General features: G+C 47.3%; 2 protein-coding genes across 5 annotated transcripts; one reads left to right on the top strand and one right to left on the bottom strand.

Annotated features, from left to right (window-relative positions):
- Positions 1-561: 561 nt before the first annotated feature.
- On the top strand, positions 562-17,065 carry Arf1 (ARF GTPase 1). Of its 4 annotated transcripts, XM_087574157.1 has the most exons (6): positions 562-605; positions 7,354-7,416; positions 14,969-15,152; positions 15,233-15,343; positions 15,530-15,654; positions 15,780-17,062. In XM_087574157.1, exons 2-6 carry the CDS (start codon positions 7,411-7,413, stop codon positions 15,939-15,941), a joined length of 588 nt encoding a protein of 195 aa, XP_087430283.1. In that variant the 5' UTR covers positions 562-605; positions 7,354-7,410; the 3' UTR covers positions 15,942-17,062. The 4 variants fall into 4 exon arrangements, with proteins under 4 accessions (XP_087430283.1, NP_001400967.1, NP_071963.1 ...); NM_001414038.1 differs by lacking the exon at positions 7,354-7,416 and having other exon boundaries at positions 15,780-17,065; NM_022518.5 differs by lacking the exon at positions 7,354-7,416 and having other exon boundaries at positions 562-721; positions 15,780-17,065.
- Positions 17,066-17,760: 695 nt separating this feature from the next.
- Positions 17,761-20,223, bottom strand: C10h1orf35 (similar to human chromosome 1 open reading frame 35). Its single transcript, NM_001100551.2, has 7 exons — positions 19,881-20,223; positions 19,689-19,734; positions 19,524-19,606; positions 19,375-19,447; positions 19,185-19,270; positions 18,424-18,555; positions 17,761-18,305 (listed from the first exon to the last, which is right to left on the bottom strand). Exons 1-7 carry the CDS (start codon positions 20,123-20,125, stop codon positions 18,188-18,190), a joined length of 783 nt encoding a protein of 260 aa, NP_001094021.1. The 5' UTR covers positions 20,126-20,223; the 3' UTR covers positions 17,761-18,187.
- Between the last annotated feature and the right edge of the window lie 7 nt (positions 20,224-20,230).

Below are 20,230 nucleotides of genomic sequence, written 5' to 3'. Positions count from 1 at the left end.
TATGCCCGCACAGGTCTCTAGTCCTCTCAGTCAGCTCTGAGTGTGCACACGGGTCCAAGACGAGTGTAGGGACATGGTGTTTGTCTGACATTTGGCCTGTGCTTCTTCCCACTTTGGCCATTTGTCTGTTACATCATTCTCTTCAATGCCCCGACTCAGCTGAAGTATCAGAGACCCTGGGGTACTCTGAGAAGGACATCACACTCCCAGGGGTAACACGACCTTCCCACTCTGACCTTGGCGCTCTAGAACGCTTACTGGCCTCAACCCCCGCATCCGCGGAATGGGCTGGAATTCCGCAGGAAGATGCGCGTGCGCACGCGCCGTAGGACAGGGAAATCCATGCACCACACCCTTGCGCGTTCTAATCTCCGGAGCCGGTGTGCTAGCCCGGGACCCGATCCGGAAACAGAGCGACTTTGGCTCCACCCAACGAAGGCGTCAGGGTGCAGACGCGCAAGCGCTATTCGTGAAGGGGCGGGGCCTCCTGCGTGCCCGCCCTCTTCCCCCGGCGTGCCCCGCGGCAGGCGCTGACGTGGCTGCCGTCAGCGCCGCCATCTTGTGGGAGCGAAACCAACGCCTGGCTGGGAGCAGCCGCCGCGGAGGTGAGAAGCGGGGCTCTCTGAGGCCGAAGCTGGGGAGGCCACGGGCTGGTCATCGTGGGAATCGCGGGGCTCTCGGCTGCGGCTGCTAAGGACCGAGTCTGGTCGGGCGGCCTGAGGTCTGTGCTCAGTGGGCTCGGCGGCAGGCCGGACAGAAGATCAGGGCGCCCCCAAGTCCCGCGTCGCCCACGGCCGCTTGGCCCTCCCCCACTCCGCGGCCCTTACGCCAGGCCGCCCGCCGCGGGCCGCAGCCCGGAAGTCCGGCCAGGACGCCGGCTCTTCTCCAGGAAGCCAGGTTTCCTGCTGTTCCTCTCTGCGCCCTTCCTAGGCTCCACGGCCCGGGAGCCCGTTGCGGGGAGCAGGGCTCGGGGGTCACGGAGTTTCCCTTCTTAAAGGCTAACCGGCAGCTTCAGAAACGGCATGAGCCTTGGGCCTGGGGAAACTGAGGCTCGGGTGGCCCTGAGACGGCGTCAAGGTCACTCGGGTGTCGAGGTCTTCCTCCTCTGTCTCTCGAGTCCTGTTCCTGTCGGCCTAGAGGACCGAAGTTGTAGGAAGGGGGAAGGGAAAGGGACAGGTGTCGGACAGGGACTCGGAACTGATGACCGGGTGCTGGGATTTAACACATATTCGGATCTCAGGGGATCCCAGAATGCCCACTGTGATCCCCAATTAGCCGTGATTTGGCCCCGCATACCCTCGATGAGATCTGCAATGGGGTCTGCACTCTAGAGCCCAGTGGCCTCTGGAGGGGTTTGAGCGTTATTTCGCCTCTTGGCTGACTCCCTTTATGCTTTTGGTGGATTAGAAAAGGCCATTCTGAATTGGAGAATCTTTAACCTGCCCATGGAATAACCTGCTCCCAGCCTCTGAGCAATATGCAGGTACAGAGGCCAGATCCAGTACAGGATTCTGGCTGTCTATTCAGGATGGTCATGCCATGTCAGGTTGTAATGTAGCTAGCTACATATGTTATGTGGTCTAGCCACATATAACAAACACTAAATGCCAGGGAATCTGCTTGCATCAAGAAGGAATTCTCCCATTCAAACAGCAAGTGGCTGCTTTGTCAGGAAAGGAAGGGTCAGCTGCATTTGGTCCCAGAAGTCACTGGAGGGCCCAGTAGTTGATGCCACAACCCATGTTGGAGTAGTCTGTTGTAGTTCTTGTTTCACAAGTAGTAGTGGTCAGCAGTTTTTCCTGCAGGCTGATTCTGGTGTTTTCTGCTGTGACTGTCAGAATGGTGAGATGCCATGGTGCTTTGTGTGCTGGCCTCATGTCTCTCCACTGTCTTAACCAGTATCTACAGTGTCTGACATGGGTGACTGTAAAGTCCTCACCTTTGAGCTTTTAGCAGGGCTATTAGAAATAGCCTAGACTGTGAGATTTGATGCACAGTATTACTACCTGGTTTCTGCTGTGGTCAAGGGCCAATCGCAGATGTGGGAGCTACATTGTTGGAGTTACATTGTCTCCACAGCATAAAGGTTTCCCTCATTGGAATGTCGATCACTTAGCCTTAGGTTTGAAAATGGGTCTGAGTCACTGGATCATCACATTGTTCTCTTGTTTGTGAGGCAGATGTACAGAATTGCTACTTCAAAAAGGTTTAGGAGCGGAATAGTAGAGTGCTTTTCTAGCCTGCATGAAGTCTTGGTTTGGTCTCTAGCACTGCACACAAGGTTTAAGACAGTGTGAATAACAGCTGACTCATACTCAGTCTACTCATCCTGAGAGGAAAGTAGCAATAACTAGTTCTGTGCCCCACACACACAGTTCTAATTGTAAAATCATGCAGCTGGGATGTCCACTACACCTCTTGCACCTTGTAGAATGGATGTCCACAATCTTCACTCCAATGGGCTGCTTCCTCTGCCCAGGACCAGACAGGCTTCAAAACACCTTTTTTTTTTTTTTTTTAATGTAAAGGTAAATTAGACAAGCAGTTGCTATGGTAACACAGTGTCAGGAAGCCTAACCAAGAGAAAAAACTTGTTGTGCAAGTTCATGCAATAGCTTGTTACAATGGTTTGAAAGTGTTGGGTCAAGTTGTTTTTTTTTTTTTTTTTTTTTTTTTTCTTTCAGATTCTTAGAATTAAATGTTACATTGATGAGCAGGGTTTTTCTGTGTCCCCTGGCTGTCCTGAAACTCCCTCTTGAGACCAGGCTGGCCTCATACTCAGAAATCTGCCTCCATAGTTGGAATTAAAGACATAAGCTACCACCTCCTGGCTCTGATACACAGGTTTAAATCTACTCTTAATCACAAGGGCTATGTCATTTGCACTGAGGAGCCATCAGTGAGTCCCATTAGACCCAGCGTGCTCTAGGCTGCTATGTCATTCATGGTCTTTCTTCCCTGTTGGCTTTCTTGAATCCCTTTGAGCTTTTATATTCATGAAATTGTTAGAGATGGTGAGGAGAGAAAAATGAAAATTTCTTTGATTCGAAATCTTGACAAGCAAGAGCATCTTTTTGTGTATGCTGAATCTACTATTGAAGATTTGACACTGCCTACTGAGAAGCTAAAGGTAGCTGGGGTGGGAGTGTGTATACATTGGGATTCCTCATTACACACCAAGGTCTGTGTCCAGTATTGATTGTGATACAGATTACAGATAATAGCTTGTGCAGTTTGTCAATGTCTGAAAGGTAACAGCCCTCTCTGGTGGGTCAAGTGACTTGATAAGCTGGAAAACTTGTTAGTGGAGGCACACCCAGTCTCTTTATTTCCAGAGGGACCTTTTAGGTGGTCACCCGAGTTCCACCACCCTGTCCTGCTACACAGATAGTGGTGAGACAGATTAGAACCCAGCCTCCACACACTCTGATCCTCTTTACTGATTTTTTTACTCAAAGTGGCAACAGTTTGGTAGTCTGTCAGCAGCCAATAGAATAGGAACAGTGGCACTCCCTGCAAGCCCTGATAATAGGGAAAGTTTTAAGTGACAAGAGCAGGACTGACAGAAAATAGGAAGACAGACAAATGTTATTGGTGCTGTTCATGAGGAAGGGTTTCACTGTGTAGTACAGATTTTCCCTAAACTTGAGATCCTCCTGCCTCACCTCTGTAAGCCTGCTGGTATTACAGTTGTGTGCCACCATGCTAGGCAGGCATATTTTACAGACAGCAGTTGGGGGTGATTAAGTTCAGGCAGACAACGTCTCCCCAGATCTGAGGATCTGAGATTCACGGCTGTAAAGTATGAAGGAGACTTGGTTATTATCATTGGACATTTTAGGAATTGAAAAGCGTGTGATAGAACTAAAAAGTCTTCTTAATTAGTATTTATAAAGGTAAGTGTACCTGTTAAAGGGATGTTAGCAAACCAGAGTTCTTTCCAAAAGGTTCTTGCTTTTTGTCAGTACCAGATGTAAAATATTGCAGTACCATATACTGAAACAGGAACGTTTGTTTTTGGCCTAGATTTTCTAGGTGTCTTCTAACAAGTTTTTTGTTTTGTTTAATTCTGTTGGTATAGTTTAGGTCTATGTGGCCAAGAAAGGGGTTTAGTGAGACTCGTTGCTGAAGAGAGTGAAGGCAGGTCTAGGTGGCCTGGTATGAGTGTTCTCGAAAGCTTCCTGTTCTGCAGATAAGAATGCACTTCTTCCTCGTGTGAATCTAGACAGTTATATATACATACTCCATCTTCTAGTGACATTGGTGGTAAGATTTTGCTTAGCATTATTTTCAGCTTTTAACATTTTTCTGAAGTCATATCAGACTTTGGACATGCTGATGTGAATAACTGAAATGTCTGTTTATTGCTGACAGTTCTGGAGTAAGTTTGACACATACCTTGCTTCCTCTGTGCTGTCGCTTCACCTTCAGTTCCCAGGTCTGTGCACCCCCAAGTGTTCAGAAGTTACAGATACAGGAATGTTTACACAGAAGTACAATTTGTACATAATTTAAAACAGTGCAGCATTCCTTGTTGGCCCTGTAGACTTTCCCTGTCATTAAGATTAACCTCTCCACGGGGGGGGGGGGGGGGGAGTGTGAGAGTGTGTGTTTGTGTGTTTAAATATCCCAAGGGCCTTTTTTTTTTTAACTTTTAAACATTTTAATTTTTAAAAACAACATTGCTTTTGCCTCTGACAAGGAGTACCTATAAGGGACCTCGTGGAAGAAGATGGACGTGGGGACAAAGCTACTTGTCCATGCATTGGTACTGGAACGTTCACCTTAACCATCCTAGACTATATAGACTAGGCTGGCCTTGAGTTCACAAAGATCCAACTGCCTCTGATTCCCAAGTGCTGGGGGGTTTAAGACGTATGCCACCGTGCCTGGCTAAATATATGTAATTTATACTGCAGTGAATGTGTGTCTTAAAAGGGAATAACTAAGGAGTTGGCTCAAGTGAGTCAAATACTTGCTGCACAAGCCTGAGGACTGGAGTTAAATCCCCCTTCACATACAGACCTTCTAATCCCAGCACTAGGAAGGCAGAGACAGGAGGATCACTGGGACTTTCTTAGTAAGCCATTCCAGTTGAGTTAGCTCCTAGGACAGTGAGAGATCCACCCCTCCCCCCTCCTAAAACAACATGGGTATTGCCTATCCAAGGAGGCAGAAATGTCACCTGTAAGGTGACAGTTTTGCAGAGATATTATAGAAAAAGATTGGCAAGTTTGAGGGAGGAACCAACGGCCTCTTAGTAGACCAGGACATTTGACAGAAGGGCTGTGAGTTGGGTAAGTTATCCTTGAGTTTGGAAACCTGCCCAGAGCTGTGTGGGGGTGTCGGTGGTGGGTAGGACTAGAAAGAGGGTGCCCTGGTCCCAGAAGCAGCTTTGTAGTCCGCAGGGTATTTTGAAATCTGTGGGAACCTTTTTGGCTCTTTCAGGTAGGAAGCCAATATGTCTGGCACTTAGCCACTTGTGTGGTTTTCATGTAGGTGGAAAATCCCTCTGTGATAGCCCAAGCTTGATCACAGAAAGATAGAGCTTTTCTTTGGCATAATGTTAACACATTCCCAAATCTTCCAGGAACCCAGCCTTAACTATCTTATAAGTCCAGGATAGTGTATTTTGTTCTCTTCAGCACCTTAACAAACGTCCTCATTTTTCAGGGGGAAAAAATTACTTCTTTGAAGTGGGATGCCCTTGAGATTGCTGTGGTTGGCATTTAGTGCCCCAGTAGCCAGCCACCCCTTTTGTCTTGTATGGCAATGGCTGCCTTTTGATGAAGTTACTTCCCCTGTGTCTCTGTGATCTCATTGTTGGGGTGGGCTCATGGGGCTCTTCAATGTTGTGCAAGCTTAGGTTGTCTGTTGGGCTTCTTTTCCAGGTGGTAGACTTAGGGGATTTGAGGGTATAATGGGCACTAGACTGTTCTCATAGCTACTCTGTGTGAGGCTCCTAACATTACTGGTGCCACCTTGTACCTGATTAATTTACTTGTCGTGTAGTGGGGAGTGGATGTAGCAAGTCTCCATTGTTTGGGTCTGAAGAACAGATGGAAATTTGGGAACGCAGGAAATAATTGATAGAAAAGCTGAATGTGGAAACTTGGAAGAAGAGCCTTACTGACCCAGAGAATGGGGGCATCTGCTAGAAAATGCACTGGGTGAGGGTCACCTCAGGGGAGGCCTCTGGAAACTAAAGGAGAGGCAGCAACAGGTATATGGTTTAGAGAGAAAATTTGCTTTAGAGAAGCTTTTCTGACATTGGGATGGTGGGGGAAATAGGGGTGTGTGGCGTGTGGCTAGCAGTGCCAGGCTCAACAAGGACAGCGGACTTGGGGATTTGGTCTTTGTCCTTCTGTGTGTTTGCCTCACTCCAGCCAGCAGGGTGGGGCAGAACCAAAGCTGGAGAGAGCCTAGTGACAGCTTAGCCTTCCTGTACACTTTACTCCTCTCTTTCTTCCTGAAGAGCAAGTTTTTCAAAAGAAAGAACAGGGTACTTCTTAACCTCAGAATGAAAGTTCCCATAGGTAGAGATAAGAGGTTTTGTTTTTTAATTAAAAATTATGTATTAATATATATATTTTAATTTTTAAATTGTGTATGTGTCTTTATATGGATATGTGAGTGGAGATGTTCAAGGAGGTAGTAGTGTGTCAGATCCTTCTGGAGCTGTATTACAGACCCTTATAAACAGCCTGATGTAATTCTGGGAATTGAACTCTGACCCTCTGTAAGAGCAGTACTTAGCAGCAGAGCTGTCTCTAGCTTCTGGTTTTTGTTGTCCTGAGACATTCTCTAACTATAGCCCAGGCTGGCCCTGAACTCAGGACAGTCCTTCTGCCTCAGCCTCTGGAATGCTAGGATTACAGATTTGAGCCATGGTGATAGCAAAAGTCAAGTTTTAGAAATCGATTTATTGGGGTTGGGGATTTAGCTCAGTGGTAGAGCGCTTGCCTAGGAAGCGCAAGGCCCTGGGTTTGGTCCCCAGCTCCGAAAAAAAGAACCAAAAAAAAAAAAGAAATCGATTTATTCAAACTTATTAAGTACTCCAGTGGCTATCTGCCTCTAAAGTATGGTTGGATGCAACATTAACATTGAGTTTCAGTAGAAGAGTACCCTGCTAATTGTAGCTGGTTTGAGGAAGAGCTTATTTTTATGAAAGCACCATGAGCTAGCTGTTGGTTGTTCCAGTTCCCCTTTTCTTCAGTGTGAAAAGGGCCTCTGGGATGCTAGGTCCAGATCCATTGGCCTCACAGGGTGTGTGTGTGTGTTTTCTGGGGGTGGGGGAAGCTCATAAAGAGGTGATCTGGTAAAGCTTTATTACTTTGATTTTCTTTACAACAGAAATTAATGCTCTTCTGAGTCCACCTGCTTCTCCTGAGCCCGGGATGGTGGTATTATATGTGGGTATGTGATGCTTGGCTTTGTATATACACTGCCCTCTGTAAAGACCAGTGGAGCAGGGGTGGCCATTGAAAAGCCATAGCCACTTGGAGGTTCAGCTTCATAGCTTCAGCAGGAGCCTTCAGTGTTTGAGAACGTGCATGTTAGCAAACAAGGATGTTGATCTGAAGGTGGAGATCAGAGTGTGATCTTGGCTCCATATATGTGCTCAAAGGGCTAGGGTTTGGGGGATACAGCCAACCTTGCCCTTTCAAGGGGTCAGGATAGGGACTTCCTCAGAAGCACCAGACTTATCCTAGGCTGACAGTTATGAAGACAGAACAAGTGGCTACAGGGTCTCCAGAGAGGGCCAAGCTGAGCCTTGTCCCCTGATTTCAGGATGGTTGTGTTTTTTTTTTTTTTGTTTTTTTTTTCGGAGCTGGGGACCGAACCCAGGACCTTGCGCTTGCTAGGCAAGCGCTCTACCACTGAGCTAATCCCCAACCCCGATGGTTGTGTTCTTATACTGTGCTTTCCACCATTTTAGATGTGTTTCTGGGTTGATGCTTGTTTGTGTTTCTTGCTTTGTTTTGTCTATGGTTTTGGGGAGCAGGCCTAATGCTCTGCTGCTATTTCCAATTCTAATCTGTAGTTTTGGAGTTTTTCCAGTGAGAATAAGTAGAGGTTATCTGTACTTCCTGCCAAAGTAGAAATATATATGTAGCAGTATGTGAGTATGTGTTAGGGCAGTGTTTCTCAACTTACATAGTGCTTTGACTTTTTATTCTAGTTCCTCATGTTGTGATACTCAACCATAAAATCATTTCATTGCTACTGCATAACTAATTTTGCTACTATTGTGAATCGGAGGATACCTGATACATGACCCCCTAAAGTGGTTGAGACCCACAGGTTGAGAACTGCTGTGTTTGGGTGTGGTTCTGTGGCTTCTAGGTAGGTGCTGTAGGTATGCAGAGCTGCAGGAAACTCAGAATGTGCATATTATTCTGGAAGCCCTGACTCCAGTTACAAGTCCGGATTCTGTTACTGAGAGGAAGACAAGACACAGAAAAATAGGTATCTGTTCCAAGAAGATTTATACAAACAATGTGGCAAGATGTTTCCCCATTGGAGCCTTTATAAGTCTCAAAAATTATGTTTCATGAATTCCTTATTCTAGCTCTAGTTACAGACCATGTGATAGCCCAGTTATTTGCTTAGAGCTGCTGATGTATAGAGTAAATGTAGCTGTGAATGTTTGACATTTTTGAGGGTAGTTATGTTAAGAAATGGTAATGCTTAAAAATAAAAGGAGAAGCTGTATAAAGATGAGGTTCATCATTCTAGTTACTGTAGTTCAAAAACTTAGCTCAGAATTTTACTTGAGTGTGGGTATATACACTGATTTGTGGGTGGCGGTCACCTTAAGTTTGCAAAGTTTGCAAAGAATGCTCTAACATCAGTTTCACTCATTATCCTACCTACAAGTCAGACCTGGTGGGTTTCCCCTTCCCTGAAGAAGCTTCGAGGAGGCAGTGTGCAGAGCAGGCATGAGTTTCAGATCTTATCCTGGAACAGTTGATTGAGTCATGGTTTTGCCCTTATAAGAGTGCTTGCCTGCCCTAGTATCAGCACACTGAGTTTTACTCTTAAGTAAATTTTATGAAATAATGACAAAATGTAGAAGTCCTTGTATTGCATAAACATACCAGACCTATAAGCCTGGAATGTAGCTGAGGGACATGTGAAGACCTGAGGCTTTAGGAGCAAACATACGCAGCCTCTGTTGATGTACAAAAAGCAGTGTGTGCAGAGGTCAGCATGTGGCCATGTTGCACATGACACTAAAGCTGTTTTTAAGTTGCAGGCTTTCATGTATTTGATTTTGGGATACTGGACTCTACTAAAAACTTTAGTTAGAAAGTGTTTTATATACTGTGTTCAAGTTCTTTAAGAAAAGTTTAGATTTGGTAGATTTCCTCAAATCTGATAGCTGAGAATATACACTTGATGGATGTGGCTGAACTTTATTTTTGGGGGCATGTAGCTCTGGCTCCAGTGTTTTTAGTGTTCCCTGTGTGCAGTTCCTGCAGAAGCCAGAAGAGGGCTTCACATCTCCTGGAACTGAATGGAACTGATGGTTGTAAGCTGCCATGTGGGTGCTGGGAATGGAACTATTGTCCTTTTCAAAAGCAGCAAGTGCTCTTACCGATTGAGCCATCTTTCTAGCCTCCTAAAAGGGATTAACTCTTTAAGACATCACCAATTTTTCATTCAGGTAGTAAGTATGAGTCCTATTCAGGACAGGACATTCTATTGAGTCTCCAGCCCAGAGCAGAAAACTTCTCTTCCTACTGGGATTCTTCAAAATAGTGGTAATAATTGGAGGAAAATGGCAAACCTGCAATCTGATTTAGAGAAGGTTGTCTGGCTTTTTCTGAGTCTTGTGGAAGGACGATCCATCCTCCTAGCTATCTCTTGGCTGCTGCTCAGGCTCCCGTTCAACTGCTATAAACCAGTCAGGTTGCATTCATTTATCATTGTGGAATAGGTGTGGACTCAGTTGTGTTTTTTCACCTTTACTTAAGAGCGAAGGAAAGCCCTGCTACTGACAGAGAGGGTGGTGTAGGGAGTGTGGTTGCCAGAGGAGAAGCTGCTTCAGCCACTGTCCTCTCCTCTCCAAAGAATGAACTTTCTTGACACCCCCCACCACCACCACCACCTAACAGTGGTTGTGGGTCCTCCTGCTTGAGGCACTCCCTCTGGTGTTTTGGGAGGCAGAATAAACCAGCAAGAGGCTCTCTGGGAAGTCTGTTTTCACTGCCTGCTAATGGGAGTAATGCAGAAGAGCCTGAAAAGCAGGTTTAGCTTGTGTGTGGGATTGTAGAGGGAAGGTGGCAGCAACTTGACTGGGCATCAAGCAGTTGGGGCCTGTACCCAGAGCCTCTGGTGGTGATTGGCCCTTGTAGCCACTAGGCTTTTCTCTCTGTGGAGACTCCCTGTTCTAGAAGCAGTGTGTGGGGCCGCATGTGGACACAGAAGTGCCTATTACATCTGCCTGTGAACAGCAGGATGAATCTACATGCTTACATTGTTGAATGTTGTAAATGTAGAACTCATCATTGAATTGTATGTTTACTTTTCCCTTTGGTGATTCTTGTTAGAAAGAAAGAAAATGTTCACTATGGTTCTCATGGCCTTTCTACAGAAAAGGCACACTCAGCTGTGGGCCATGCCAGATCACATGCATGAAAGCCACACTGGATAACAGTCGTCATGGACAATAGGGCACTCATGCAGCTATGCAGTCAGACTTGGCTGAGGTCCCCGCCACTAGACACAGTTATTCAGGGTGTCTGTCTGCTACTGTAGGGACTTGAGAGGGTTGCTCGTATCCTTTCCCCTCTGCCTTCCTCTGGAGTGTGTGTGTGTGTGCGCGCGTGTGTGCGTGTGTGTGCGCTCTCGTGTGTGCGCGCGCGCTTGAGTGCACTTTTCTTCTTTAAGTAGGGTCTCATGTAGTTCAGGCTGTCCTTGAACCCACTATTTATAGCCAAGGATTGATTATCTTGAATTCTGCCTCATCCTTACTGTGATCGTACATATATTTGCTCATACATGGTTAGTGAGTACCAGCAATCTTGGTTTCTACACAGTATCTGCACTTGATCTTAGCCAAAAGGCCGAGAAGCGATCTACACAGTATCTGAACATAAAGTACTATCTTCATGCCCCCTCTGCCTCACCAATCCCACCCCCACCCCACCCCCAGCACACTGGTGGCACTTTAGTCACCAGTGGTGGATCCCTCCTGTTTCTCCATTGATAACCATTTGTGATAGGTTGATTTGGAAGAAAGGTAGATTTTATTGCGTGGACAACTTGTTGCTGAACAGAGTTACCTGCTTCTATGAAGCTTTTTTGTTTAAAATAAATTATGTGCATTGCCTCCTTGGATTTTCCCCCCTGTAATGAGTGCTTCCTGCTCTGTGGCATTTAGTGACTCCTTAATTCATCTTGGGCTCACTTGCCTTTGCCTGGTTTGGATCCTCATGGGATGCCTTGTCGTGTTGAAATTGTTTTTAACTATCTATAATTGGTAGGAATTAAAGGTTGAGAGCCATAATCTCAGAATTTTTAAAGAGCGTTGCCTGAGAGTCTTCCTCCCACCAGCACTGCATTGTCATTGTCACAGAGTGTTTTGGCAGCAGGCAGCAGCCTTAGAGCATGTGCTCCTCCTGCCTAGCTAAGAGTCTCCTTTTTGTAGTTAGTCTTGTCAATCTGTCTGTCCATCTGTTTTCTTTCTCTTCTCACTTTCTATTTTCCTCTCCTGTTGTCTTCATGTTCTTCCTCCTTTGGTAATTGGTTTTGTTTCTTAGTTTTTCTAGAGTAAAGTCTCAAGACGAGTTCAGACTGGTGTCTGCTGGCTCAGTGCTGGGATTCCAGGCATGACTCAACACCTAGATTTTTTCCTTCTTTTTCTTTGACGGTTTCACTATATGTTCCAGATTAGCATCATACTTTGTGTCATTCTCTTGTGTTATCTATTTTCCTGTTCTGCTTTCTGGGAGCCGTTCCTCATTTTCTATTGTTCCAGTACATTCAGGCTTTGGGGTGTTTTATTGTTTAATGGGGTCTCACTATGTCCCTCAGGTGACCTGGAACTTACTTTTTTAGACTATCCTGGCCTGAATTCAGAGAGCTACTTACCTCTGACTGCTGGTTGGTGGGGTTAAAGGCCTGAGATAACATATCTCACACTGTTTTTGAGGTCTTTTGTAGGTTAGAATTGCTGAGTAGCTGAGGCAGAATTTCTGATCTTCCTACCTCTATCCTCCCCAGTGCTGGGTTTACAAGCATGTACACCATACCCTGTTTATGTAGTGTTGGGGATTGAACTTGATTTCATGGATGCTCTGCCAACTGAGCTCCGTCCCTACCCTGAGTTTTTTGTTTGTTTGTGTTGGCTTTTCTTTTTAAGATTTTTTTTAAGGGTATATGAGTGCTCTATTTGCACGTATGCCAGAAGAGGGCACCAGATCCCATTATAGAAGCTTATGACTCACCATGTGGGTGCTGGGAATTGAACTCAGGTCCTCTGGAAGAGTCAGTACTCTTCTGGGCTGTCTCTCCAGCCCCAGTGGCTTTTCTTTTAAGTGGCCTGCCTCCTCTTTTGGCTTGCTTCCAGTCAAAAAAAAAAAAAAAAAAAAAAAGCTCCATTTTTGCATTTTGAAATCTCTGTTAGAGGCTTTTAAAGAGATGGAGCCAGGCTTTGAGAAACTGCTTATGTTCGTATCTTCTGGGGCATTCTAGGAGTGCCCTACATCTCTGTCCTGTGGTTGCGCTACTCTTACACAACACCCCCCACTCAGTGAGGGGCTGAAGGTACTCACAGCTGGATCCTATCCATGACAAGTGTTCCAGGGACTCCACTGTGTTCGTTTGGCTGGGGTTTAGTCACCTTGGCCTCTATACTGTTCAACCCATCCCGGGATCCTTGGGGACTTCCTAAGGAAGGAGCACTTAAAGTGAAGTAATGAGGCACACCTTTAATCCCAGCACTCAGAAGCAGAGGCAGGTGGATCTTTGTTAGTTCAAGACTAGCCTGGTCTACAGAGGGAGTTTGAGGATAACTAAGGCAACACAGAGAAACCTGTCTTGAAAAACGAAACAAAGTAAACCAAAAGAAAATGAAGTAGAAGGCCTTTAGTACTAAAAATATCATTATTGCTCTGTCTTAGCTGATGAATAAAGTGAAGAATTGGGTGTGCAATCCTCAGCATCTCCTTTTTCTCTGTCCATATGGGCAGTGATTTTGGGGAGTGCAGACTTCTGTTCATCTGCTTAAACATAAGCATCATATTGTATAACTGTTTGATTACATTACTTAAAAAAGAAAACATTGTCTAGAGGGTACTAGAGATTATGTGAAGAGGTTCTGTAGGCCATACCTGGGACATGGTGCCATCACGTCATCCAGGAAATTGGGTCTAGCCCACTGAACAAGACAATATAATGTGTTACTTGTGTGGGTACCCCCTAAAATGGGAGATCTTCTTTGTAGAGCCTATTTAACAATGGCTAGTAGAAGTGACTATGTTAAAAAGTCAACAGTTTTCACAGTGTAATAAGATGTTGCAGAACTGAACCCTAAAGAATGGTGAATGCCCCTTAACACACTTGCACGTGAAAAGGGAAGGCTAGGTGGTCCATGTTATAGTATGACTAATCTTTTGTGTTTCACATACTGACTGTGATCTGAATGCACTTTACAAAGTGTGTATATAGGAAATTGAACCCCAGTGCAATAATGTTGGGCAGACGTTTGGTTCTGGATAAAGGCCATCCAGAAGAGGACTTTGAAAGTAGGTTCACACTCACTTGGCCACATGAGATCATGGCATTCTTCTCCGGAGAAGAATACAGCTGAAGGCCTCCCTTAGAGCCAGACATCCAACCTGCCAGACCATGATTTGGGATGTCCACTTCATCTGTTGTTGCTAAGTTGCCCACTTTGTGATTGATGTTCTGTTATGGCAGCACAGAGGGACAATATATAGGGAAGCCTTCATTTTTTTCTGTGGGCCTTGGATAATACAAAGACAACTCTTATGAAGGCTCTATGACCTTCTGTTATTTAGAGTTAACTGTGAGCATTTGACAAAGCAAGCAGTAAATCCATTTGGATGAAGAGTGAAGATCAAAGTGGCCACCAGATGGGGAGGCCAGACCTAGGGAAGCCTTACTGTCCCTTTCTAGAAGCCCTTAACATTTGACAGGCCCTAGTAAATTGGTACCAGCTAAGAAGTTCTTTTCTTCCAGTAGGCCCTACTAAGTATGTATACACCCTTGTAGGAACATATCCTCCTCACATGTGCCTATCCTCATAGTATCCTCTTATATGGGCAGGTCTTCAAGGAATGTATTGCCAGTGGTTTGAGTCTCTTCCCTCTTGGGCTACTAGAGATAAAACACTACCTTAACAACTGTCTCCCATGACCTGGGCTAACAGAAATGCCTGGAGAGGTGACATCACAGTTCTTGCGGGCTTGTCTTGCCTTGCTGCCACCAGGGGCTGGTGGAGCATTTGGCTTGTGGTATTGAGCATAGGTTATGAGTATCTCTTTAGTTGCAATTTGTGGATACTCTTGACACTTTGAAGTAAGGATAGAGGTGTAAAGTGGTTTTTTTCTGTTCTTGTGAAGAGCTCTTTTAGATTTTAAGAGGCCCTGTGTTCTCTCAAAACACACCTTTTAGTGCCAGCTCCTGAGTGTGAATATACATGATTGTAGTTAGATGTCCCTGCATTCTGACAAGTGATTTGACTTGGGAGACAAGGGGTTATTGTGGTCTCTTTGCTTTCCTAAACTGATGTGTGTGGCCTTGGGGAGCATAGGGAGTCTGGGGGGACAGGGCTCTTTTCTGCCACCTGGGACCTAGGATTTAATTGTGCCCCATCCTCCCATGAGATATATATCAGGAGGGATAGAGAAAGCTTGGGGTAGGGGGCTCCTAGGCAGGTACCACAGGGTCCATACTGGCAGCATATAATAGGACTGGAACCACTTTTCTTTTCTAGGTCTCTGGCCAGTATCGCTTCCACCTGTCCACAAACATGGGGAATATCTTTGCAAACCTCTTCAAGGGCCTTTTTGGCAAAAAAGAAATGCGCATTCTCATGGTGGGCCTGGATGCTGCAGGGAAGACAACAATTCTATACAAACTGAAGCTGGGCGAAATTGTGACCACCATTCCCACCATTGGTGAGAAGCTGGGCCAGGGTGGGGGTAGGGTGTGGGGATCCAGAGTATAGAGGGCCCTCAGCTACAACCCTGACCCCCAGGTTTCAACGTGGAGACTGTTGAATACAAGAATATCAGCTTCACCGTGTGGGATGTGGGTGGCCAGGACAAGATTCGGCCGCTGTGGCGCCACTACTTCCAGAACACCCAAGGTAAATGGCCAGTCCTTGTCCTAGATTCCTCTTAATGCCTCAAAGGGATGCGCTTGGCTCACTGGTCTTTGCCATTTCGGGCATGAAGCTACACTAAACTTGGGTAGTGGGAGGATTGGATCTAGAGCCTGTGGGTTGATCCTGTGGAGAGAGTACAGTATATGCAGTAATGTGGCCATGTTTCAGGCTTGATCTTCGTAGTGGACAGCAATGACAGAGAGCGTGTGAACGAGGCCCGTGAAGAGCTTATGAGGATGCTAGCTGAAGATGAGCTCCGAGATGCCGTTCTCTTGGTGTTTGCCAACAAGCAGGTAGGTACCAGCAAGGTCCTTCCCTGAAGGAAAACCTGTATCAGGGAAGAGAGAGGAGGGGTAAAAGGCGGCCCACAGTGACTGGCTGCTTGTGGTCCCTGCCACTAATTACTTCTTTCCTTCAGGACCTCCCCAATGCCATGAATGCGGCCGAAATCACAGACAAGCTGGGGCTGCACTCTCTACGCCACAGGAACTGGTACATTCAGGCTACCTGTGCCACCAGCGGAGACGGGCTCTATGAAGGACTAGATTGGCTGTCTAATCAGCTCCGGAACCAGAAGTGAACCAGACCCCTCCTTCCCCCTCACTTCCTCTTCTCCGCCCTCAGCTTTCCTCTCATGTGGCAAACGTGCGACTCTGTGGTCCTGAGTGCCAGAAGCTGTCTCCATGGGTTGGTCACAGTGTGCATCGCACCGTGCTGTACATGTGCAGACGCAGCCTGCAGCCAGGTTTTTATTTAATGTAAATAGTTTCTGTTTCCACTGAGGCAGTTTCTGGTACTCCTATGCAATATTACTTAGCTTTTTTATTGTAAAAAGAGAATCAACTCACTGTCAGTACTGAGAAGGGATTTGGGTGTAGGGGCACCTGGCCTCCGGGAGCCATTGGGCTGTAGACTGGTGTCGGTATCCATTTGGTGGTTGGTTTTTAACCCAAACTCAGTGCATTTTTTAAAAATAGTTTAAAACACAGGACAAGAACACTTGAACACACAGAACGGAGACTATGCCTAGTGTAGGTTTTGCAGTTAATGGCCTGAATGCTAGTTATCAGATCACCTGTTTCCCTGTGGGGACAGGAGAGAAGGTGACGAACAAACCACCATCCGCTGCATGGTCACAGTAGAGCCCCCGTGACTCGCCTGTCTTTGGGTCACCTGCATTCCATAGCATTGTGCTTGTACTTGTGCTCACATGGTCACCTAGGGGTAGGCTGGGAGCCATTGTGGGGTGCAGGGCCTGGCTTGTACTTGGTGTGTGGCCAGGCCCAATGGCAGCCTACATACCCAGCTTACTCTTGGGCCCACTTGGACGCACTGGCAGGAGGCCTGGGTCTCACCAGCAGGAGTGCGTGCAAGGTGGGAGGGTCGGTCCATTACAGACCCACATCCTGGAGCACCCCCATCTCCATGTGTGAAGTAGCTTCCTCCCTCAGCCTGCAAGGGTCCGATTTGCCATCGAAAGACGACCTCTACTTTTTTCTTTTGTATTTTGATAAACACTGAAGAAGCTGGAGCTGTTAAATTTATCTTGGGGAAATCTCAGAACTGGTTTATTTGGTGTCGTGGAACCTCTTACTGCTTTCAATACACAATTAGTAATCAACTGTTTTGTATACTTGTTTTCAGTTTTCATTTCGACAAGCACTGTAATTATAGCTATTAGAATAAAGTCTCTTAACTATTTGATGGGCTTGTGTGTCAGTGCCACCACTGCCAGGCTGCCCCTCCTGAGATGCGATAGGAGACAGATGTCCTTCAAGCCCTAGTGGAAGTTGGTGAGATCTGGATGACTTGGGTCCCCTCATGTCTTAAGGTACTTTTTTTTGTGATCACCTAGGTAGCCAGCCTTGGAGTACCTATCTCTGGGTAGGTGTGACCACTAGGAGATCCAAAGTCTACCATCCTTCTGAGTGGGCCCCTGCCTAAGAGGACTGACCTTCACTCCTTTGAGATGCTGCTGTTTTAGATAACTAATCTCTCATGCATAGGTGGCTACCTGTAGGGCACAGGTTATCATAGAAGCCACAGCTTGAGTCACAGGACACTTTGGGGTCTACCCAGAAGTGTACACTACCAGCATAATAGCTTTTACAATCAGAACAACTTGCTATATTGTAGCAACCCTAATTTCTACTGTCTGCCAGCATGTGCACACAGGCTCTATAAAATTGCTGGCTACTGGAGCTCTTAGCAGACAGCAGATACATTCAAATTTACAAGTTTGTTCTTCCAACTTCTTGGTCACTTGTATGCTTGTAAGGCAGCCTCAAGGACAGGATTCTGGTCCCTAGACCCAGTGCCCTCAGGTATACTGAATGGTGAGGTGTGGGGGGGAGGGGTAGGCTCCCAGCATAACCTGTCCTCAGTGAGATAATACACTCTACTTTTAAAATACATTTACTTAAGTACAAAGTGGGCTGATACAAAAAAAAGTAGAAGTAATCAGTAACACACACCCCAAAACCTCAAGGGCCTGGACTATGGCGGCAGACAGTCTCCTGGGCAATTGTGGGTGGGTGGGGAGACAAGGGGAGAGCATTACCCTCATAGAACCACTAGGCTCTCTGGTAACCCAGGGCCCACTCTGACCCGGAGTGGTTGCCTCCAATTGGCAGGATAGATCCTAAGATCCAGCAAGCATGGCTCAGGATGCTATTAGGGAGCAGCCCTGCCTTATCCCAGATAGGGATGAGATAGTTAGCAAGTAGGAGTGGGCTGGTAGCCACTTGGCATCAGTGATAGACCCCACAGAGCTCAGAGTTGGGCAGAGCAGCCAGGCCTCTGGTGTCCTTTGGTGTAGCCACATTCTCAGTCATCAGAACTTCTGTCTTGTCGTCTGTGGGATGGGTTCCTTCCACTGTCCTGGCTATGTTCCCGCTTCCTCTTATAGCAGGGAGAGAAGTCAGAATGTCTCTGGCGTCTGGGCCTAGGAAGACAGGGACACTTGAAGGGTCCATCACCCTGCTAAGCATCACTCAAGCCCTGGCCAGCTTTGCGCCCCACCCCCTTCCTTAGTGACCCAGATAGAGTTGGGCCTAGCCTACCGGGCAGGAGAGGGAGAAGATGAGCAGCTGTCAGCCTCCCTCTTGTGTTCTTTGTCTTTCTTCTTTTTGTGTTTCTTATGTTTCTTCTTCTTTTTCTTCTTTTCTTTCTTGCTTTTCTTATGGCTCTCTGCACTGCAAGAAACAATACAAAGGGTCTAAGCCTGAAGAACTAGAGTCACTCCACTGTGGGGTAGTCTCACCCAGTAGGGAAAGACAGAATAGGGCAGGGTCCATACCTTAGCATTGCACACTGGTCGTTTCTACACATTGTGAGTTTATATTTGTAAATGAGCTTAATATTTGGCTCCACAGCAGCAAGGGTGAATGCTGGCATGCTACCAACCTGGTGGGCCTTCTCTCTGTCTCTCTCTGCAGCCTTGTCAAGCTCGGAACTCACTATTTTACCTACATACAAAGCTGACATGGCACAAAAGTAGAAGTAACCTGACACACATACAGTTAAATCCCAAGGCCTGGAACCAGCTTATGAGAGATCAGCCTGCTTCTGTCTACCAGAAAGAAAGATGTGTGCCACTACCAAAGCCAACTTATACTTTTAACTACTACACCCCCCACCAAACTGGCTAGCATCATGGTCCTGAGTGTCACCCTCCTGTTTGTACCCATTATCCTGCTGGATTGCCTGTGGCAGCTACTGAGACTCAGCCGGGAGATGGAGGCCCACCTACTTCAGTAAACTAAGAGACCTAAGGCAGTGCTTTGCCCCTTTATGCGTGCACAGGAAGTCAGACTCAACTTACTCCAGTTCAGCCTTGTCTTCAGCACGGGGCTTCTTCCTGGTAGCAGATGGGGCAGTACTTGGGCCTTCGCTGTCCACACGGTGGTGCTGTATAAGAGTAGCTGTGGTGAGGGACACTCCGGGAATCCTGCCCCACATCTCAGACACCCCCAAACCCCAAGATCCTGGGCATTAGGGTTGACAGGGTTTACCGTGAACACTGACAGCCCAAGTTTGGCAGCCTCTTTGTCTTCTCGGGATAGTGCCACACGGCCCGCGGAGCCACTGCAGGGGACAGAGCATTTGAGGACAGTTCTGAATCACCGCCCAGTCCTGCCCTAGACTCCCCAACTGGCCGCACCTGGCGCTGCCCAGACCCAGCAGCCGGTCCACACCCTTCTCCTCAGGATCTCCTCCTTCCCGTTTGCAGATCTCCACGAAGTCCTGCGGAAGACAGGAGGTTCTAGGCCGGGACAGACGGACCCCCAGCCACCCTGCGAACCTTGAACCCCTATCTCAGACTCACCTCCTTGCTCAGGCCGGTGGGCTGTTTCCTCACGTTCTTGTAACCACTGCGAACGAGGGGCGGGAATGCTCAGCAAAGGTCTAGTCCCTCCTTTGCCTTCCTCGTGTGCCCCGCCCACATCCAACCCCGCCCCCAGGGTCACCCAGACCCCGCCCCCGGCGCGTGCGGTCGCCCCGCAGCCCAAGCACTTACAGTGCGGCCAGCAGCGCCTCACGCTCCGCCTCACGCACGGCTGCCAATTCTTCTTCACGGCTCGGGCCGGTACACGGCGCGCGGTCCTTCGCGTACCAGGTGAGGTCGCGGCCCTTCTGCCAGCGGCCTACTGGTGCCATCAGCGAGTTGCCCAGGTAGTTCTCCCTCTGCTTGTCAGTCTTCACATCTTCCCAATTGAACTGGTCTTGCCCGCCACGCACGCCGCCGCGACTGGAGCCGAACATGGTGCTGGAGCCGCTGCACCTTCTTCAGTATCTACGGTCTGGAGTCGGACTCCCCGCAGCACTCGGCCTCCGGACGCTCGCCGTGACGTCACTCTCCCGCCCCCC

The sequence above is a fragment of the Rattus norvegicus genome, chromosome 10 (assembly GCF_021556685.1).
Source record: "Rattus norvegicus strain SHRSP/BbbUtx chromosome 10, alternate assembly SHRSP_T2T, whole genome shotgun sequence".
Classification (NCBI taxonomy): Eukaryota; Metazoa; Chordata; class Mammalia; order Rodentia; family Muridae; genus Rattus; species Rattus norvegicus.
This window is presented reverse-complemented; position numbering and strand designations above follow the sequence as displayed.